Source organism: Lepidochelys olivacea (genome assembly GCF_965140295.1).
Source record: "Lepidochelys olivacea isolate rLepOli2 genome assembly, chromosome: 13".
Taxonomy (NCBI): domain Eukaryota; kingdom Metazoa; phylum Chordata; order Testudines; family Cheloniidae; genus Lepidochelys; species Lepidochelys olivacea.
Window position 1 is genome coordinate 13,186,533 of NC_140423.1, and position 12,700 is coordinate 13,199,232.

General features: G+C 44.8%; 1 protein-coding gene across 4 annotated transcripts; it reads left to right on the forward strand.

Moving 5' to 3' along the window:
* The first annotated feature begins 658 nt into the window (after positions 1-658).
* On the forward strand, positions 659-12,492 carry AURKA (aurora kinase A). Of its 4 annotated transcripts, none has more exons than XM_084645214.1 (9): positions 659-816; positions 1,798-1,856; positions 3,349-3,637; positions 4,252-4,306; positions 5,276-5,467; positions 7,036-7,174; positions 8,045-8,193; positions 9,695-9,869; positions 11,618-12,492. In XM_084645214.1, exons 2-9 carry the CDS (start codon positions 1,803-1,805, stop codon positions 11,807-11,809), a joined length of 1,245 nt encoding a protein of 414 aa, XP_084501340.1. In that variant the 5' UTR covers positions 659-816; positions 1,798-1,802; the 3' UTR covers positions 11,810-12,492. The 4 variants fall into 4 exon arrangements, with proteins under 4 accessions (XP_084501340.1, XP_084501342.1, XP_084501341.1 ...); XM_084645216.1 differs by lacking the exon at positions 659-816 and adding an exon at positions 914-932; XM_084645215.1 differs by lacking the exon at positions 659-816 and adding an exon at positions 969-1,055.
* Positions 12,493-12,700: the final 208 nt, after the last annotated feature.

Genomic DNA, 12,700 nt, shown 5'->3' on the forward strand with positions numbered 1-12,700 from the left:
CAGATCTTAATGGCCGGCGGTGAGGAACAAGGATGCCTGTTGATTGGCCTCTCGTCCGCGGCGCCGCCCGCCGATTGGTTCCTAACTGTTCCTCAGGTTGCCGAGCGAGCCTCTGAACGTCACGGGCACGACTCGGGCGCATGCGTGACCGCTACCCGCCGCGCCCTCCCGCCCTTAGCGTCGCGTTAACGCCGCTACGTGCGTTCTTTACGCGTCATCTCGCTCTTGTTTCCTCCCTACACTAACTACGTAGACCGACGCGTCAGTTACGGACTTTCCTCTTTTCTGCTTGGTCGGTCTTTCATTACGCAAAATCGCGTAACTGTGGCAGCGCAGTTATCATAAACGGATTTGGGCTTGTGATTTTCCCCAACTAGGATTTATTTGGGGGAGGGGGCGACTTCTTTTAAAATGGTTGCTTCCGACTAACTCTCAGCCCGAAGCGACAACCATTTTAAAAGAAGCCCCACCCCCCTCGGCGTGAGCGTGATCACGCAAGCACGTCGCATCCCCGCCTTCCGCTTAGGTTCGTCAAAAAAGGCCGCTGATCTTGTCACGTGGACTCAGGAGGCCAATCATCTGCCTCTATTTTAAAAAACTCAGCGGATTATAGTAACTGGCTGCATTCCTTGTCACGTGGCCTCGAGAGGCCAATCCTGGGCCTCCGCGGGCGGGCGCCTGAAAAGAAATCAAATCATCACCGGCAGATCGTTTAATTATCTGTTGTAAGGTATCGCTTGCCCCTAGTACGGTGCGGGGGGGGAGACGTGTACCAGTTACAGGCTGTGAGAGTCTGGACCCCCCCCCCTCCCGCAGGTGAGTGACTGGCAGTCACACGCCTCATCCGTGCCGCGGCGGCATCGCTGGGTACTGGAAGTGGGGTCGTGCAGCGGGTCGCCGCGTTTTGTGTCCCGGCGACATTGCGGGCGGGGGTGAGGCTCGGGGGGCAGAGGCGGGGCTCGGGAGGGGCTAATGGAGAGCGGCGGCGGTTTAAAGGGTAGCCCAGGAGGGCGGTTTGAATTCAAACAGCTCGGGCGGTCGGGGCGGTGGCGACGGTGAGGGGAGCACGGGGCTGTGGGGGATCTGGGAAGGGGGCCGCCTCGGGGCTGAGGAGGGCGCGAGGCGCGGAGTAGGGAATGAAGAGGCTGGTGGGAACGGGGCGTGGGGAGTTGCAGCGGGGGGGGGGGGGGCTTCACGGGTGGGGAGCGCGTGGGCGGGCTCCCTCAGGAGCCGGTGGGGAGCGCGTGCGCGGGAGGTGCAGCAGGCAGGGGCTTCATGGGGGTGCGGGGCGCCGCCGGCGGGGAAGTGGGAGACCTGTGCAGTTGCGTTTGTGAGCGGGAGCCGCATGGAGCTGGAGGTGAAGCGTTGTAATGGGGAGAGGGTTGCAGGGGGAGCTGGATTTGAGGGGTATGAGGTGTGTCGCTTACAGTGCCAGGGGATTGTACTGGGGGAGACTGTAAAGGATACCGGGTTCCGAGACTCGGATTTTTCGGGCCAGTAGGAACCATTACGATCCTGACGGTAGTGGGAGGAGATTGTGCAGGACCAGATGTGGGAGTGGGAAGACTACATCTGTGGGTGGTGTGGGGGTTTCATTGGGGAGGGGCACTGAAGGTATGAAAACTGCAGCGGGGTGTGGGTTGATATAGGGTGTGGATGAAGAAAGCAGAGTGTGAGGGTTGGGGGTATGAGGAGGACGTGCAAGGGGTGATGAGGAGAAGGGTGCTCTGTATGGAAGATATTTCTAGTTAATGTCCCTGCATGAGACAGCTTTGCAATTAAATGTTCTCTATTTAGGCAATATGGAGAAAAATAGTAAAGAGAACCACAATGGGCTCCCTGGTCACAGTGTCAAGGTAAAGTGGTCTTGCACACTTATTAGGCAAATGCATTTTACTTGGCTTGATCATATGAGGACTGTAAGCCTCTATTTGTTCACTCCACAAATTATCTGTGATAATTATCTCTGACTCTTCATCAAATAGGTTCCGCTTTTTTTCGTAAAGACACAGGGAATATTCTCCAAGCTACTCTCAGTAGCTCACTGCTGTGGAGACTTAGCCACCTGGAATACAACTTCTACAGACTGCTTCTGCATGGTGTTAGTGTTAAAATGTTTTCTTGTGGGGTGGCAGCCATTTCTTGTGATATGGGTCTTTAAATATCTAAGACTGTGATCATCATGCTGGGATGTATTCTTAGGAATGTTGCAAGCGAGACACAAGAAGTAATTCTTCCATTTAGCATTGATAAGGCCTCAGCTGGAGTATTGTGTTCAGTTCTGGGCATCATACTTTGGGAAAGATGTGGACAAATTGGAGAAAGTCCAGTGGAGAGCAACAAAAATGGTTAAAGGTATAGAAAATAGACCTGTGAGGAAAGAATTGAAAAAATTGGACTGTTTCTTCTAGAGAAGAGAGGCAGATCTAAGCCTTCAAGTGTGTAAAAGGTAGTTAGAATGAGGAGGGTGATAAATTGTTCTCTTTATCCTCTGAGGACAGGACAAGAAGTAATGGGCTTAAATTGAAGCAGGGGAGATTTAGGTTAGATATTAGAAAAACCCTTCCTAACTGTAAGGGTAGTTAAACACTGGAACAAATTGCTTAGGGCGGTTGTGGATTCTCTGTCAGGTTTTTAAGAACAAGAATTCCTGTCAGGGTGGTCTAGATAATACCTAGGGCATGTCTACAGTATGAAATTAAGTCGACTCAAGTTAAATCAATGTACAGCCACTGCAGTAATTAAAGCAGTGTTTCATGTCCACATTATAGTCCTGTCTGCAGTGCACGTCCTCACCGGGAGTGCTTTCCACCGACTTAACTGCATGCGCATTATGGCACACTGACAGCCGGGCCCCTCGGCGATGTAAGTAACGCTGTGTCTACACGGACACTGCGTCGACCTAACTTCATCGATCTAAGCGCTACACCTCTCATGGAGGTGGAGTTATTAAGTCGATGTATTGGGCAACTTACATCAGTGGAAACTACCTTTTAGTGTAGATGCTTACAGAGTTAGGTTGACATGAGCTGCCTTATGTCGACCTAACTCTAGTGTAGACCAGGCCTTAGTCCTGCCTTGGTGCAGGGGACTATCAACATTCCTATCAGTCTTGACATTTCTATGATTTTATGATATCCTCCTTTCTGTATGATTTACTTTTTTTAACTCTTAATGGGTATATTAATTGAGTGTAATGGAGCTAATTAGCTCATACACAGGTAGGAAAAAACACTTGCCTGCCTGTAATAATAAATGGACAGGCCCAAGGAATAAACTACAGGAAAAGCAGAACTTCTAGTATGTTGTACTTGCCTCTACTGTAATTAAATGTGTTGGGTTTTTTAGACTCTACCCACCATTGGGGATGGTCCAAAACGGCTCCCTGTGCATCAGCAGCATCCTCAGAATCGGATACCTGGAGGTGGAGTCCAAGCACAGCGTATTTTGTGTCCTTCAAATTTGGCTCAGCGAGTTCCTGTACAGTCACAGGCTCAAAAATCTGTGCTGTCAAACCAGAAACAGTCTCAAAACCAGCTGATGCAACAGCCTCGACCAACTTTTCTAGTTCAACCAAATTCTAGGCCTCAGGCTCCAAGTAAAAACAATGAGGAACCTCCACAGGCTTCACTATCTGGTAAATATAACTGTAAATAAATGTTTCATTTTCAATAATATGCAGTCAACTTCAGCATATTAACTAAATTGGCATGTATTCTTGCTGCATGCATAAGAGATTTGTCTAGTTTCACCTTGAACCATAATTCTTTTCTATTATTTTTATTATCATAGCACCTATGAGTCCTAATTATGGACCAGGACTCGGCTGGGTAAGGTGCTGTGCAAGCATAGAACAAAAAGACAGTCCCTGCCCAAAATACCTTACAATCCACAAGAGAATGCTTTACTAACGGGAAGACACGTTAGAAGGGTAGTTCAGACTTGTACAGAGTTTTCCTGTATTAAAAAAATCCCTTGTAGTTGTGATTTACTAGCTAGTGTGATGATGCTTGCTTTTTTATAGGCCAGATTAGTAGCTTATTCATATGAGACTAAGATAGTGGTCACTGATGCTCAGATACCATGGTAATGGTTGCAATAGGAGAAACTAAATAGGTTCAGGCTGTCCATGGAGTCCGAGCCTGACTTGTATGCAAAACTTGGGAACTAGGTTGAGAAAAATCATTTTGGAAGCAGACAGTGGTGTTTATGAACTATAGTTATGAAGTGTTCAATTCTCTTTATGTGCAGCAAAAAGCCTTGAAGCAGAAGGGACATCTGTCCAGAAAAATGAAGAAACTAAAAAGTAAGTCCATGGGTATGCTGCCATTGATGTCTGTTGGGGCCAGGGTCTCTTTGTATTTAGGACTAAATAATGTAGCAATTTGGATGCGAAGTATTTTGTTGACTTAACCACAACTATTGGTTTTGAGCCTGTTTATTATCAGAAATGCTGTCTCTGCATTTGTAAATACCACAAAATATTTTGGAGCTATGAATATGAGATACTTTGATGAAGTTCTAGGAAATCTTTAATCTGTTTCATGACCTGATAACCTTCAAGAGCAAAGGCTTTCATAGCTTGTTTAAAAAAGAAAAATCTGCATACTCTTTAGCCAAAAGAGAACTATATGCTTTTCATTTAAGAAGCTATTCTGAGTGAAGATTTTTTTTTCTTGTATGGAAAACCTCAACTTAATGTTTTTTGTTTTTCCCATGAAGCTGGACAAAATTTTATATTTTGAAACTAAATGACAAATGCCTCTTTCCAGACTCTCAAATCTTCTGCACATATACATGAACATAGGAGGAAAATGTATTAATAGCATGTGCAAGACAGAGTTGTTATGGCTCAGCTCACAAGAGTATGCACACTAAATTAGGTGCATGCACTCTGATATATCCAAACCACTGATCTGTGCACACCTTGATTTGTGTGCACAAATTGGACATTTGTGTCCAGGCATGCTTTTACCTTGGCACATTCAACCTGGCCATGTGCAAAATTCCCTGCACAACTGAAGATTTGGATCCAGAAGTGTGAAAAGAGAACTGACCCTTACATGTTGCATTCCTTTTCCCAAAGATAGGTTTTCATTTCTTGGGTAACTGGCCCTAGAAGGGGGGAATACTTGGGGCCAGTTAATTTGGTATAAATGTGGAGTAACTCATTTGACTTCAGTGGAGTTATTCTGGGACGTTATCCCAATGTATCAAGAAATTCTAGTCCCTGGTGTGGCTTCTAGCAACTTAAAACTGTTTAACTTTCTCATAGAAGGCAGTGGTGTCTTGACGACTTCGAAATTGGCCGTCCTCTGGGAAAAGGAAAGTTTGGAAATGTGTATCTGGCTCGTGAAAAGCAAAGTAAATTTATCCTGGCGCTGAAGGTGTTGTTTAAAACACAGCTGGAAAAAGCAGGAGTAGAACATCAGCTGCGGAGAGAAGTAGAAATACAGTCTCATCTTAGGTAAAATTGATCTAAAACTACTTTTTTAGATATGCTTCCAGAGAACAGGAGAGACAGTTGGACTCCATTGTATCTCTTGACCCTCAATTAAAGGAGGAGGGTAGGAATATCTTGTGAAAGTTACTCTTTCGGGATGGCCTGGGCAAACCAGTCTCCTGTGTCACTTGTATGATATTAGGGCAGGCTCTCTAGTTTTTGTACGGTGCCAAGCATTTTCTTGATATCTAACTAAGGTTGATCATTTACAGACTATCACATGTGTGGAGCTTGCAATATGAATCTACAGGGCAGGTTTTTATGCTTTGTCACAGCAACCTCTCAAAACAGCAAGTCAATTGCATGTCTCTATATTTTATCCTGACCTTTATGCCACACAGTAGGAAACAATTAAAGGAATTGGCCTTAACAACCCCCCTCCTCCCCCCCCCGGTCAAATATTATATAAGGGGATTTCTCCCACTCGTTTTAGATGGCACAAGTCTGTACAATTCCTTTAAATGTTCCTTAAACTTTCTAGTCTTCTACGTTCTGGAGTGGGGGGAAATATTTAATATCCCTGAGTCTATGGCTACACCACAGAGCTTACAGCGGGCCAGGGTAGCGCTGCTAGTGCTGACGCTCTAAGCTGACGGGAGAGAGCTCTTCCATTGACTTAATTATTCCAGCCTCCACAGGAAGCGGTAGCTATGTCAGCAGGAGAAGCTCTCCTGTCAGCCTAGCAGTATCCACACTGGCGCTTAAGTCGGTATAACTTGTTGCTCAGAGGGGTGGCTTATTCACGCTCCCAAGTGATCAAGTTCTACCAACATAGACTTTGATCTTGGTAGCATGGTTGGGAAGGCTGTCTAGAGAAGTGAGGTGCACAAACAAGGTGTCTCTGAAAAGTTGTATAAAGATGGGGGGCGGAGGGGAGCTTAAACAATCTTTGCTCAATTGAGGAAAAAGGAAAGGAAGTTAAAAATATGCACTCTAAGCTGTAGCAGCTCCAGAACTTTACTTACTAGCCTAAAGGCACTAAGATTGACGTATGAAATTGTCCTGCTGTATTTTCCACTGTATGCATCCAATGAAGTGGGCTGTAGCCCATGAAAGCTTATGCTCAAATAAATTTATTAGTCTCTAAGGTGCCACAAGTACTCCTGTTCTTTTTGTGGATACAGACTAACACAGCTGCTACTCTGAAACCTAAGTTATACAGTAGGCTTGCCAAACAGAAGCACTCTGAGGTGAAATGCTACAGAACTACACTGAAGAAATTTCTTGAATGCAATGGCTAGCAGACTTAAAAAAAAGTGTCTTCAAAATAAAATCAATCAAAATCACCTTTCTATACTAAAGTTGATATGTGCTTTGTCACTGGTATAAATTTTAGGGAGCGATAACTCCATAAAATGTTAGCTAGCAGTCTAGCTCCTCCAATGCATGAAACTCAAACTAGGTGCTAGTAACTACATAACATCTATATCGATGACCCCCCAAAAAATGAAAATGAAAATCAGTATTTTGTTTGTCTGTGTAGAGGTGTTTTCTGGTAGAGAAAAATTCACTTTTTTTTTTTTTTTTTGCAGGCATCCCAATATTCTCAGGCTATATGGCTACTTCCATGATGCCACAAGAGTCTACCTAATTCTAGAATATGCACCTCGAGGAGAAGTCTACAAAGAGTTGCAGAAGCTAACCAAGTTTGATGAGCAGAGAACTGCTACTGTAAGTGTCTCTAGAGGTTTTTTTATCATCCACCAACCTTTTGCAAATGCAGTTAATATCTGAAGCATAAAGTTAGACCTTTAGATCAAAATCTGACATTAGGCACATGAGTGCATCTCCACTGAAATCAATGCATTTGGTAACTAAGAGCAGAACTGATTAAAAAAAAATCTTTTTAGTTTTGAAACTAGATATTTAGGAATAGTCTAGAAAGTTAGTTACTATGTGCATCATAAACGTTCGCTGTTGGCTGCCACTTTAAGGTCCTAGACGTCTCAAGTAAGTATAGAGGAGGGGAAGGTGCTGTAGAGTAGGGGTTCTCAACCTTTTTCTTTCTGAGCCCCCAACCTGCTATAAAAACTCTAGGACCCACCTGTGCCACAACAACTGTTTCCCTGCATATAAAAGGCAGGGCAAGCAATAGGGGGCAGCAAGCAGGGCAGTTGCTTGGGGCCCGTCGCCACGGGGACCCTGTGAAGCTAGGTTGCTCTGGCTTCAGCTTCAGCCCTGGGTGGCAGGGCTTGGAACCCCAGGCTTCAGCCCCATGTGGTGGGGCTTCGGCTTTTTGCCCTGGGCCACAGCAAGTCTAATGCCAGCCCTGCTTGGTGGGTCCCCTGAAACCTGCTTGTCCCCCTCCAGTGGGCCCTGGACCCCTAGTTGAGAACCACTGCTGTAGAGCACAGCACTAAATAGTCAAAGGGGCTTAAAAGGGTGAAATAACTTATAAAGTGTTAAGATAGACCTTATTGGGCTGAAACTGACAACACTGCCAATTTCATAATGGGTGTCTAGACACCAAGTTCTCTAACAGTTAAGCTAAGGAGGTTACTATGTCTTTAACATATACTGTCTCATGGGATCACTTTACAGTATATGACAGAATTGGCAGATGCTCTATCATACTGTCATTCAAAGAGAGTGATTCATAGAGACATCAAGCCAGAAAACTTGCTGCTTGGTTCAAACGGAGAGCTGAAGATTGCTGACTTTGGATGGTCTGTGCATGCTCCGTCATCTAGGTAAGAACTCAGACACTACGTACCCTATCATCTCTTGATGCAGCACAAAGCTTCATGGCTCTAAATAAAATCTTAGTATGTATTAAAGAACATACACCACTGTCACAGCACTAATTGAGGAAGGCTGATGCACAGAGACTGAATCACACAACTGCAGCTTGCCTAGAAATATGCACACTGTGTCATGAGAACCCCAAAACTGATTGGTTTGCCCAGTTTATTTACAGGTCTGTCCTACCTTCATCCCAATCCCCTTCGATGTGTTGGTGCAGAGTGTAGCAAGAAAGCACTGTTTTAGTGTATTTGGAGCCTTGCACCCCCTGGGGAGAACAGAAGGGTTTCCGTCGTTAATTCTCAAGAGCAGGGATTCTCAACCTTTTTCTTTCTGAGTTCCTTCAACATTCTGTACAAATCCCACTGCCCACCTGTGCCACAATAACTGGTTTTCTGTATATAAAAGACACGGCCGGTGTTAGGGGGTAGTAGATAGTTCAATTGTCTGGGGCCCCATGCCACAGGGGCCACCTGCAAAGCTACATTGCTCAGGCTTCAGCTTCGGGTGGCGAGACTCATGGCCCCTGGCTTCAGTTCCATGCGGTGGGGCTTTGGCTTTCTGCCCTGAGCTAAGTTCCCTCTAAGCTGCGCAGCTGCCTATTAAGCACTGCACAGACGCTCAGGGCTGTGGCGGGGAGAGATGCCTCTCCCCAAGCCCCAGACCCGCCGCAGCACAGCACCCCAGCCCAGCCCCAGACTTGCTGCGGCTGGGGGACCGGCACCCCAGCCCAGTCCTAAACCTGCTGTTGCCTGGGGACAGGCGCCCCAATCCAGCCTGTCTTGGACCTGCCGCGGCTGGGGTACAGGTGCCTATCCCCTCCCCAAAGCCCACACTCCCAGCCGAAATCCTCACCCCATTCGCACTCCAACCCTCTGCCCCAGCCCTGAGCCCCCTCCAACAGTCTGAACCCCTTGGCCCCCCCCGACTCATGAATTTTATGTGCACCAATATGGAGGTGATGTGTCACACATCACCTCCATATTGGTGCATGTAACAAAATTCATTTCGCACATGGGTGGAAATAAATTAGATGGAACACTAGCCCTGAGCCCCAGCAAGTCTTAACATGGGCCTTACTTGGTGGCCCCCCCAGGGGGCTCCTGGTTGAGAACCACTGTTCAAGAGTATAGACCTGCCCCCTCTGTCATTGTCCAATGTGTGACACTTGAAGTGAGCTCTTTGGAGTAAAGGGAGCATCAACTACTATGTGTAATTCCTTGTGTAACTGAACACACCAAGTTATCAGTACAAATGTTGCCCTCAAGATGGTGTCTAAAAGTTAATATTCGACTTCTATACTTAACTATCAAGTTCATACGAGAAACTAGAATTTCTGGGTGGAAGCTGGTACTAGCAAAGTAACTGAGTGATTCTTAGAAATGGAGAATACTGCTGCATAAAGCCCAAACTACAGTTTCTGTATGAAACCATTTGTATGTGTTTTAGGAGGACAACTCTTTGTGGTACACTTGACTACTTGCCTCCTGAAATGATTGAAGGGAGAACACATGATGAAAAGGTGGATCTCTGGAGCCTGGGGGTTCTGTGCTATGAATTTCTAGTAGGGAAACCTCCTTTTGAGGCAGAGACATACCAGGAAACTTACAGAAGTATTTCAAAGGCAAGTATTGGGTCATTTTCACTTCTTCCTCCTAAGTCACCTATTCAGTGATATTAAATAGATATGGGGTGATAAAACTGAAATGTTGTTTTCTCAACTACTTAAAGGAAGGAAAATGGGGCCTCGATTTCCTGTGGTTTCCCATGGTTAATCAAAGAGCAGCCTAGCAGCTGTGATCCATCAGGAATTTTATCTAAATCAGCCTTTAGAGAAGGTTGGATTCTTCTCTTAATATGGGCTGTAACCCAGTGTAAATTAACGTACAAGCCACAGCAAAACTTTTACTGTCAGTGGGAGTTGTGCATAAAAATCAGTGAAGTAAATAACATTCAGTTATCTGTAACTTTTTGTTAATACACTGTTGCTACATTCATCATCCCTCTGAGGGAAAATAGTTACCTTTAGGACCACTACTTTCTGCCCTTTGATTCTCTTTCTTCTCCCACGCTGGGACTTCCCCTCTCTTTTCCCTATAGTAATTCCCATTTTTCTCCTCCCAAGGCTTCTCTTATCCTTTTTCCATTTCAGCTACTAGAAATGATAAGCAATTGAATAGTTGAATTCTGGCATTTAAGGTGCCATTGGTATTTAGTTACCCTAGTTTCTTTGCAGCGTTGTGTCGAATTTGTAACTTGGTCAGTGTTTCAGGCTGTACGAAGGCTTTTTTTTGCTTCGCATATGAAAGGTTGCTTTAGTAATCATGAGTACAACAACATTTCTAACTCACGGTCTCACAATGAATTGGTTCACATACCACCTTCTTAAAAATCGTTGTGAAGTGAATGGATGGAATATGAAGCTTATGTACCACATTTTGGGGATTCCTGGTTTTACTCCTGGGGGAATTCTATGCCACTGCGCAATACAGAATTTTGCAGAAATTAATGTGCGTGCAGAATTTCCTTTCCCCCACAGAAATTGGCTGCAGTGCTGCTGGACCTGACAGAGCCCAGTTTGCGCATAGAAGACACTGCTGGGAGGAGGGGGAGGGAGCTAGAGGGTTCCCTTCAGCTGCACTTCCCCATGTGCTCTGAGGGAAGGAGACAATGGTGTGCAAGAAACTCCACACAAGCCTGGGTCCCACCATCAGGCTGTTTTTTCCTGCTGGATCCCTGGGCTCTGAGGGGTGGGGAGTTTCTGGGCTGGGGGTCCACAGTTGGGCTCTGGGTTATAAGAGGGTGGGTGTGGGGGCTGGGATTTGGTGAGGAGGAGGTGTGGGTATCTGGGCTGGGGGGGGTCCTGGCAAGGCTCAGACAGGGGGAGGTGGCTGGGTGGCTGTGGGATGGGGGAGAGAAACAGGAATTGGGTTGTCATAGGGGTTTCTTTAACTCTCTACTCCTGGGAAAATGGTGTCTATTGTTACAGACATACTTGCTCACAGGTATTTTGAAATCAATTACCAAAATAATTGAAAGTGATGTGATCATGTAGTGTTGTTTTGATTCTCAACATTTGCAGAATTTTAAAATATTGTGCACAGAATTTTTAATTTTTTTGGTGTAGAATTCTCTCAGGAGTAACCTGGTTTGCTTCTGTATAGTTGAAATGTGACGAGGCTGGGGGGAAAAAAAATCAGTCAGATCTCGTGTATGGGCTGACTGATAATGCTCTTCTAAACTTTCCTTTGGCTCCATCTACATCCCAGTATTCTCTGCTTTACTCCCTGTACAACTACAAACAATTCCTAACACCTGAAAATGTTAGTTCTATATTTACCACTAGAATAGTAACTTATTGCTTGTTTTTAGGTGGAATTCAGATTTCCTCCTTTTGTAACAGAGGGAGCTAAGGACTTAATTGTAAAGCTCCTGAAGCATAATCCATACCAGAGGCTGCCACTGAAAGACGTGCTTGCACACCCATGGATTACCACAAACTCTACAAAACAACCAAGCAGCCGGAAGAGTGAGGCTGCTACCAGTAACAGAACGCCATCTTAGCAAGGTGTCTGTTTCATGCTATAAACAATCTCAAATGAACTATAAGCAAAAGGAGAGCCCTGTAACCATGACTACTTTAATGCAGCCGGGAAAGGTTGCTTGCAATGAGACTTTAATAAAAGACCTGCTAATTAAAACAGACTGGGGGAGTGGGGAATGATTCAGTTGTGTGAGCTATTCACCATTTTAAACTCTCTTATTGTAATGGAGAAAATGTTTTTTTATATATATGTATTGAGAGCAGTTTGACAAGAAGTGTACTTAAAGAAGTTGATAGAATATTAGCCAACGTACTTGAAGCCCAGTTTGCATATGGGTCATATACATTGAGATGAGGCAAAGTTAAATGTTGTGTTCTTGCCAAAGGCCCTATAATGTGATCAGTCTTAATTTTTGGCTCCTACTTCCTCATAGCAAGAGACAGTTGTGGTTCTGGATATCTGTCATGGTCAAATAGTGCAATAATAAATCCTTGCGTTACCTACATTCTAACTTATTGGGCTGCTAAGGTTATCACAAATGTGCAGTGATCTGAAGATGAGTGGAAAAAGATGAATGTGCCTCTTCATAAATGTGTCCTAATAATTGTGTGCATTTCTTGCTTCTGTGTACTCTTTGGTCTGCTGTTGTGTGGAGGGGTGAGGCACTTGAAATTTGTTAAATAAAGACTTATTACATTTTGATAGGGAGGTAATGTTTACTGCACATACTGCTGGACTTATTAGATGATCTTAAACTAGAAAAATATAGCAAAATGTTTCAAATTAAAATGTAGACACTTCCTATTTTATGAAACATAAGAGTCTGATCTTAAAGATGTTAGTATACTTTGTAGAGCCTAATGACTTTACTGTACAGTTTCATGGAGGGTCATCAGCAATCACTTCAAAT